The 9,686-nt window shown below is 34.6% G+C and overlaps 1 protein-coding gene across 2 annotated transcripts; it reads left to right on the forward strand.

Annotated features, from left to right (window-relative positions):
• Positions 1 to 6: 6 nt before the first annotated feature.
• On the forward strand, positions 7 to 9,685 carry il22ra2 (interleukin 22 receptor, alpha 2; the record flags this gene model as incomplete). 2 transcript variants are annotated; one of them, XM_079634288.1, is made up of 6 exons in its annotated part: positions 7 to 95; positions 6,903 to 7,035; positions 7,150 to 7,328; positions 7,510 to 7,676; positions 8,139 to 8,308; positions 8,701 to 9,685. In XM_079634288.1, 4 exons carry the CDS (start codon positions 6,926 to 6,928, stop codon positions 8,286 to 8,288), a joined length of 606 nt encoding a protein of 201 aa, XP_079490414.1. In that variant the 3' UTR covers positions 8,289 to 8,308; positions 8,701 to 9,685. The 2 variants fall into 2 exon arrangements, with proteins under 2 accessions (XP_079490414.1, XP_079490413.1); XM_079634287.1 differs by lacking the exon at positions 7 to 95 and adding an exon at positions 6,664 to 6,745.
• Between the last annotated feature and the right edge of the window lies 1 nt (position 9,686).

Raw genomic sequence — 9,686 nt, forward strand, 5'->3', positions numbered from 1 at the left:
GCTCACTTTCGATTCTCGTTTTTTGGTAACAAGCTCAATTGATTAATTGAAAAAATTCTACTGACAAGAACGCGTTTTTTTGTGAACCCGTTACAGTAAGTGAGACGTGCATGATTGAGATCTAGTCTAAATTCGTAATAGTTTATATGTGACTGTATGTAATTTAACTGTTATCGTCTTGTTGTGAGAAACACCTGCCCTTTGAGTTTGACCTGAATGTTGCCTGTTTTATACACAAACTTATTTATCCTTTAGCCTACTATGGTACGGTTTAAAATACATTTTACATTTTCTTAGCTACTAATGTCAATAAGGAATACCTTACCACTATAGATTATATGAAAAGGGTGTATTTGAAATGCATTTATGTTTGTTTGTTTGTTTTCTGAAAAGAAAACAACATGAACTTGAGTAAAGCTGCTTAGAAAATTGGCCCAATATCATCTGTGATTCCATTTTAATTAATTTAATTAGTAATTATAGAGCACACAATTGTCAATTTTACATTTTAGTGTTTTTTTCTCTCTCTTTTTTTTGTGTGGTCACAAAGTTCTTTCTAGCTCTTTTCGTATTCATGTCTCTCTAACATGTTTTTGCTCAACTTTTTATAATGCATAGTGTATCTGCTATCATTGATCAAATAAGGAAGTTTGGGCATATTCCATAAATACACTCCATAATTGCACTGAACAAAAATATACTGTAGGCATATTACTGCTTGTTGCTTCAGGTTCTACACAGATTTGTTCATTCTGATCAAAGAGATAGCCTACTTACTGTACTTCCTTATCCCACCCACACATGCCATTCTGTAAACATGTGACTTATGTGACCAAACCAGCTGACTGTATCATTCTTATCAATGGTTCGAGAACTCATTGTGCTTTCACCTCTCAGGCAGAACGGCTCAATGCTTTCTTCCAGCAGGCCCTGCTCTAAATCACATTATTTGATCCCTCAGCAGTGTTATGTCCAGAAATTATTTGTTTAGACGTCCTTTTAATATTATTGAAGATCCAAAAACAAATGGATCTGTATGTTCATAATTTGTAGCCTACTTAAAACACCAGCATCTGCCCAAGTTGGCAGAAATACTTGCTCTGTGGGATGTTACTTTTGGCTTAGACTGCCCTCCATTGGCTATATGTAGTAGTGTCTTCTTTTCTTTAAACGGTCTCCTCTTGAAAAATAAATATTATTACAAATGTAGCATTATGTTAATACAGATAGGAACTAAAAGAGAATACTGGCATTGTTGGAATATGTTATTGACAACAATGATTGGATATTCAGCAGGCTGTTCAGAGCTTTCGGACCTGGTGAGAAACTTAAGTATTTGACACATACTAACATTCAAAAGTTGAAATTTGTAAGATAAAAAAAAAAAAAAAAAAAAAAAAACTGCTTTCTATTTAAACATTATAAACTGTAATTTATTCCTGTGATGGCAATGCTGAATTTTTAGCTGTCTTCAGTGTCACATGATCCTTCAGAAATCATTCTCATATGATGATTTTCTGCTCAATAAACATTTCTTATTATTATCAATGTTTAAAGGATTTTTTCAGCATTCTTTGATAGATTGAAAGTGTAAAAGAACAGCATTTATTAGATTTTTTTTAAATTGTCAATTTTATGCATTCTTGCGGAATAAAAGTCTTTATTTTTATTTTTTAATGATAGTGTAAGTTTAATGTAAAAGTAAAAAAAATCCAAATGAGACAAAACAGCAGAGGTGTAAATACTTCAGTACTTATGCTTAAGCATTTACTAAAGTTATATTGAAACATTTCCATTTCACAATGATTTGTTGAAGATCATCGTGACTAAAACCTTTCCTCTTTTACTAAGCTAACAATCTGATCAAATTACACTGCGAGCTGAACTTCTACAGCCAATGACATCAATTTAATTGTAAACTGCATCTGGACACACCTGGTTCATCATTCCTCCTTGTACAGAGACATTTAGTCATCACAGCACAATCTGACCGAAACCTATACAGTATGTTTTAATTGCAGACTTTATTGAAGATGGACAAACTTAACTCAATGTGAACATGGTCGACAATCAGTCCTCAACTCAAATCTGAACTAAAACCGTTTGCTCAGTTTAATATCTGGTGTGTCCTCGAGCCCTAAAGTCATGCAGGATTTTTTGAGAGACACTTTTGATACTATATATTCATTCTTTTAGCTATATACGATTTGTCAATACTTTTTTTTACACCTCTGTGTGTCAGTCCGTGTAAAAGGGCAGAGAACAAGGAAGTTCAAGCGCACAAAAAAAATCTAAATGTCAAGCACAGCAATAAAACCCTTTTATTATCTGCATATTCATCAATCATGGGAAAAAATACATGCATTTTATTAAAGAAGGGCGGATATGCAAAGATGCAAAGGATGTTAGTGCAAATATAGTGCACTATTATAATAAATGACATCAATTTATTTGAAAATCACTTGTTCCTACATACATGGTTGATAAATGCATGCAGATAAAGAGATGTGCTTACGTTGTATGTTCACTCTTTTGTTTGTTTATTTGCCCATATGGTAAACGCAAATCATAAAAGTTTGAGTGTGAATGAATAAAATGGTAACCAGATTGCTTCAATTTGATCCATGCACGATATTTCCACCTCACATAATTATCTGTTGGCTCACTGAACTTAGTGAACTTGCATTTTTGGATTATGGTTTAGGGAAGTAACAGAACACACGACACTAAAGTGAGACACAGGATAGCACATTTCTGCAATCATTCCTCAAAATGCAGTGACTCACAAGTGTACAAATATTTTTTTTTGCCAGTTCTTTTGAGATTTCTTTCACTAAAGTTGAGGGGACATAATACAGTATATATACAAAAGAAAGACACCTGACATTTGAAGGCAAATGTTACCTCGCTCTGTCTCGATTAAAGTATAGCATCATATATCAAGGTGTATGTTATTTATTTGTGTTCTGATGGTCAGTTAGTGCTTTAATCTAAATTATATAAACTTTCAACATTTCTTCACCTTTGAAACAAAAGAAATGTTTAGTTGTATTGACGGTACTCTTGTAGTGTATTTCAAACCTAGTGCACCTACAGATAATATTACAGTTTTTTACAGTCGCTAGAACACATTTCTCAATACTTAGGTCACTTTTTCAAAGCTCTTCACACAGTGAGCACAACAGAAGTTTATGTGGGCTAAACTGGATCATTTATCATTGCTTTGGCACAAAATGCATTACGGAATGACTATCTTTCAAATTACATTAATTATTTTCTCACTTCGACACAACAACCGCCAAAACTCGGTGTACCTACAGGCCAATTTGCATATGCTTACACACTGTTTTCAAAACTGTTAAACTTAAGTTCAAAACAATAACATACTGTAATACAAAACTGTATACGACAGCTTTTTGCCACATTTCTACAGTAATATTGTAATGAAATATATTTCGAATCTAAAAATGAAATGGTATAAAAACAATTGGACCAACCACAGCTGATTCCTATTGTGTGTGTATCGGTGCATGGTTTGTAGACAATGTTTGTACAGTTTTTCTCGATTGTTTAAACGCATTTTCTGAAAGCATGCCTCATATTCTCAGAACTCACAAATCAAAACACACACACACAATGGGCAAACCCCCTCGATTATCCTACAGAATGAAACTTTACATTCGGTTATTTCTTCTCAAAATGGTATTTTGTTTTCAAATGACACACAAACCATCATATGAATAGACATTCATAAGAACCAGTTGAACACTGGTGTGCTCAATGTAAAACTATGATGAATGGAAAACCCTTCTTCTCCATTCATCATAATGACTTAGCCCTTTTTTTGTTCAGTGTTACACTTACTACAGACAGTACATACATAAGTGTGTTGTAAAATATTTGAGAATATTGTTTCTATTCTATACTCAGAACACACAAATACACGGTAACAAATATATTTAATTTTTCCCACAAAAACAATGTACACAGTGTACATCCCAACCAACACAAAGTTGCACATACAGTGGTCTTTGCAACAGAACAACAGAAGAATTTACTGTATACAGTTACAGAAAAAAAAAACTATGCTGCATCCTCTCTTCTGTTTCGGTCTTTTATGCTAAAGCTCTGATTGCTAATTGTAAAACTGTGTGACGGGTGTTTGCCCATGTGATGAGTCAGTGTGCATATTTGAATCGCAGTGTTCCTTGTGAAAACAAGAGATTTTCTGCATGAAAATGATGCCAAATGCAGAGAATTGTGTGTAGTGTTTTGAAAAAAGTGTGTTTTTAAACGGCAATTTGAGTGTAAAGCAGGAATTGTGCTTGTAGTTTAGCAGAATTGGTACAGGGGGTTGGTGCATGAGTTAGCCTACATGTTGTGGTCATTGTGTCTCTACCAGTATTTGTGTGTACAATTCAGAAAAACTGTAAAAAATAAACAAATATATATAAAAAACGATATAAATAAGTATTATTGAAGCATACTGCATCATGTCTGATTCATTCTAGTAACATATATTGCAGTGAATTCTAAACAGTAGAGAGGTAGAAGAAAGAAAGCATTTACAGAGGAAAACATTGTATAAAGTTACTTGTTGTTAGTGTTTTTACTGTAAGGTCATTGTTTTGTGGATGATAAAGTGTGTTTGTTGGCTGTCAACCTTTGCTAGTTTTATGGAAGAATGTGTTGATTTGAGACATGCATTTTGTAATGTTTTAGTGCATTTTGAATGTGAAATGAACTGCTGTGCCGAGCTGAAAGTTGTTTAGGAGAACTGTGTGAAGAGTTTTGAAAAAGTGACCTAAGTATTGAGAAATGTGTCCTAGTGACTGTAAAAAAACTGTAATAAAATTAAATGCCACTTAAGTGTAATAAAAACTTTCATGTCAATGTTCCCTTATTCACTTCAATAATGTTTTTATTAAGGTGTGCTTTGTTATCATGTCTTGTTAACTGTCAATTCCCCATAGTGGGGAACTTGACATGCTTTTCTAGCAATTTTAGGTTCCAAATTATTTTGTAAAATATATATTTTCTATAAAATAAAAACGTTTAGTTCAGTGCATTTGCTTTACAGCAAACTTACACTTCTATAACCTTTTTTACACTTTCGTTTTTTGAAGTGATTTCACTTCTGCAATGCTGTAATATGCTGAGTGTCTTCTTTACTGTAAAAAGAGACCAACCTCAGGTCTGTATTTCATGAATTACAATTTAAGTTCAGATCTATGCTCAAAAAGTGTGATGCCATGTAACAGATTAAATCATCATGTTTTAATAATCTTTTTTTGTGCCTTAAAGAAGTACACTTATTATACACACACACACACACACACACACACACACACACACACACACACACACACACACACACACACACACACACACACACACACACAGGGACATGGAAGCGAACAACTACTGACAACTTACCTTTGCATACTTTGCACTGATTTTTATGTTTACATGGCTCATACATGCACTTTATTTATGTCTCTTTGATGTCTATGTCACTTGTTATTTATGTTGTAGGGTGTTTAATTGATGTCTGATGTTGCTGGGAGGATTCACAGAATAAGAATTTCCTGTGCATATGACAATAAAGTTTGAAATTTAAATATGTAAAATGTGTTTTTGATATTATATTTAGTGCTGTCAAATCGATTAATCGCATCTAACATAAAAGTTTTTGCTTAAATATGTTTGTATATATGTAAAACTTTTATCTTAGATGCATGCAATTAATCATGATTAATCGATTTGACAGCACTATTTACATTTAAAGTTAATACATTTTAAATTTCAACTTTATCTTAACAAATTAGCTTTTAATATAAGAATAAACTATAACATTTACATTTAATTGAAATGAACATGGTATTTTATACCAATTTATATAATTTTCCACTGCGAAACTGTCAAGTTTAATTGGAAATATGAATACCCTCCATTGCAAAATGGCAACAGGTAATATGTGGTATTTAGCTGGAAATACGTGACACTGTTCGTCATATCAGACATACTAATGCCCTTTTAACAATAAAAGTGAAGTGGAAAAAACAAAGGCTAGGGAACAACGTGAAAGGTCATGGTCTTATAAGTCGTACAAGCATGTAGATACATTTCAAACCATACATAAAAGAGGAAATGTGGTTACACCGTTTCCAAAATTAATGTAGGTATATCAACTGATCTTGCCGTGGTATCTGATCTTATTAAATTTATAGTATGTGTATTTCCCTTTCCTGTTAAGAGCTAACCTGAGCGGGTGTGAAAGCAGCATCTCAAGCAAATGATAAAATCACTCTTTATGTTTCCAGACAACATTTTTTTTCCGTATGACATGATATAAAATGAAAATAAATAAATAATAATAATTCAATACAAAAGTTTTAAAACATATTTGATCAATGAACAACTCTCATTATGATATATAACATCTAATATTGAATATAATTTACAAAAGATATTCATTTATTTTACATATGGAAGTATTTAGACATCATTGATTTAAGACATTTTTTAAAATAATATACACTGTACATGATGACACACATTATGACATATGAGAAGGAATACCTGTGGAAATTTTTACGACGTGACGTGTTTAAAAAAAGAGGAAATAGTGAGGTTTAAAGGTCTTAGAGATGACCAGCCAAAATGCCTTTCATCATGTTTGCCCTGACTGGACCTCAATGGCTGGACCTTGTTTTAGCGATGTCCCTTCTCTGCTGGGCAGACTGTAAGTTCAATAGCTTGTCTCTTGCACTGAAATTGAGCGTTTTTAATATTATCTGCAAGCTTTTTATACAAACAATTCTTTAGCTTCTTCAAATCAAGGCAGCCTGCATGAGAACAATGAAGCATTCATGTGACGTTTCGCTTGTACTGTCTTTAAGGTAGCCCTTCTCAGCAGGATGAAATGGCTCCCCTCGAAGTACAATTTCGTTCTTTGGACTTCAGAAATGTCTTGCACTGGAAACATCCAAACAAAGCTGCCAAAACCCTGAAATATTCTGTTCAGTATAAAATGTAAGCGTGCACAACTTTCTTGTCAAAAATGTTAACTTGTGTTTGTAGCTTTAACTCAAGATAAATGGTATGATGAATGGAACTTTTCATATTGTTGACCTCTCTTGATTTTAGATACGGAGACAAGGAGTGGATTAGTTCTGATCACTGTCAAGGAATCCACAAGCTGGAGTGTGACCTGAGCCAGGCGACATCAGATCCCAGAGAATGGTACTATGCCAGGGTCCGTTCCCTCTCCCCTGCGGGCGTCTCATCATGGGTCCTCAGCAACAGGTTTTACCCTCAGTGGGAAAGTGAGTATACTGCATTGTTTTCATTCTAATTCTAGTTTATACATTGTCTTTATCTGAAATGATCTTACATGTAATATGGGCGATTTTGGTGCCAATCGAAGATCTATGAGCTTTGTGATGGCAATGACTTTTTTTTTCTTTCTGTGGAAGTCCTCACCTAATAACTTTCTCTAAATTACAGCCAGTTTCAGCCCGCCCCAGATAAAGCTGACTGTGACAGGACAGACCATTACAGTTCAGATCCGACCTCCGAGGACACCACTGCGAGGACAGAAGGGCAGAATACGGGTGACAAAACTGCAGAAACTGACTTTCAGAATATACCTAATGCACGACGGCGTAGAAGAGGTAAGACATGATAGATTTAAACATATCACACAGTCAAGAGTGGCGTTGTTCAGATAAATATACACAACTTCAGTTACTTTGTCTGATTTGCTGTACGACTTGCATTCTTCTGTGGAATATAAAAGATATTTTAGGAAATGTCTAAGCGTATTTTTTCAAAATAGTCAAAATAGAATGATCACCAAATGTGTTGGTTCTTCAAAATATCTTTTGTGTTCAACAAGAAACAACTATTTAATATTCTGAGAGAGCAAATGATAGGAATTAGTTAAATTAGCTGTTTTTTTTTTTTTTTTACTTTGTAGCACATTTGTGCAAATTGTGCTTAATTTAGCCTATTTCCAACCTGGACATTTTCTGTCCGACAGCCCATTTACTATAATATTATAATTATTATGAATGACTTCAAACTCCTCAAATTCAGCATGCTAAACCTTCACAAAAATCATCTTTCCCAAATAGGAAGTTCATGAAACAGACAGTTGCTCCAAGGAGCTTGTGATTGGGTCGCTACGTCCGAAAACCACCTACTGCCTCCAGGCTCAGTCCGTTACTCCTCGCTCAGGCCGCAAAAGCTTACGGAGTTCCAGCACCTGCGTCAACACTCATTGAGGGTTTAGTGTCTCCCACAGGTAAGCCTTACGTAACATGTGATATGGTTTCTTTAGTAAGGGGAACACCTGAGATAAATGAGGGTGTCCGTGACAAGTTTCCTTTGTGCTTTCTCCAAGTTGCCTTCTGGGCATTGATGGTTGTTAGACAAAAAGACGACAAAGTGAGCACAGACACGCCATTTGTTATTCGAGACAGAGATTGCACCCTTGAGACACTCAGATCAAGTTCCAACCACCTTAGGATAAATTAGAGGGATTGTCTACTTTCCTAAGAGTTTCAAACCTGAGGATTTTGAGTGTTCTCTCCTGCCACATATATGCAAGATGCACTAGTATTTTTGATACTATTTTTAGAGTATTCATATTAGTTCCAGTTTCGATTATAACATTTCTGTTTTATCTGCCTGCAGGGTGAGGCTGCTTCTGGATCTTTGTTCAACAATGAAAATTACACACATGCACACTACATAGCGGAACGTCTGCAAATCTTCACCACGGTCATGTTTACTATAAGACAGACTATAAGCCTGGTCTAGCCTTTTGGTTACATTAAAGCTGAAGTGTGTAATTTATGTTCCACTAGCACAAAGGCAATGTCAAAAATAATGATTGTTTTCATACGGGTTTCCTGAACACTCATCTTTTATTGGCCGGGCAAACGGATCGTCCCGCCCCCAACTCACACCCTGGTTTGAGTCAACAGCAGTGTGGAAGGTGTTAGCTCTTTTTTCCCCCTCTCTCACTCAAGGAAATCAACAAATGGCTTACTTGAAGTCATTTATCATAAAGTTAGGGTAGGAGACAGTACTTTAAAAGGTTAGCTCACCCAAAACCCGTAAGACTTTTGTTCAATGAAGATCTTTTTTATGAAATCTGAGAGCTTAGTGTCCCTCCATTGACAGCCTATGCAACTACCACTTTCAAGTCCCAGAAAGGTAGTAAAGACATCATTAAAGTGGTAAGTTTTTTTTTTTTCAATGCAAACAAAGCACTTAAGTTTTTTTATAAAATTGAGGTTCAACCACTGGAGTCACACGGATTACTTTAATGATATATTTACGACATTTCTGGTGCTTGAAAGTGGTAGTTGCGTAGCTCTCAGATTTCATTAAAAATATCTTAATTTGTGTTATGGGTTTGTTTGTTTATATGGGTTTGGAAGAACATGAGAGTGAGTAACTAATGAAAGAAATGTCATTGTTGGGTGAACTAACCCTTTAACATAAAAAAATACACACTTCAGCTTTAAGGCTAATGACTGTTAAAAATAAATATATGAATTGATAGTTATGTTTAGGGCTGAGCAACGAAACACCAGACAGAAATAGTTGAACATGATACACAATGATGGAAAACAACAATAAACAACAAATATATGTTCACAGCACATGACAGA

This window comes from Phoxinus phoxinus (assembly GCF_949152265.1).
Source record: "Phoxinus phoxinus genome assembly, chromosome: 14".
Taxonomy (NCBI): domain Eukaryota; kingdom Metazoa; phylum Chordata; class Actinopteri; order Cypriniformes; family Leuciscidae; genus Phoxinus; species Phoxinus phoxinus.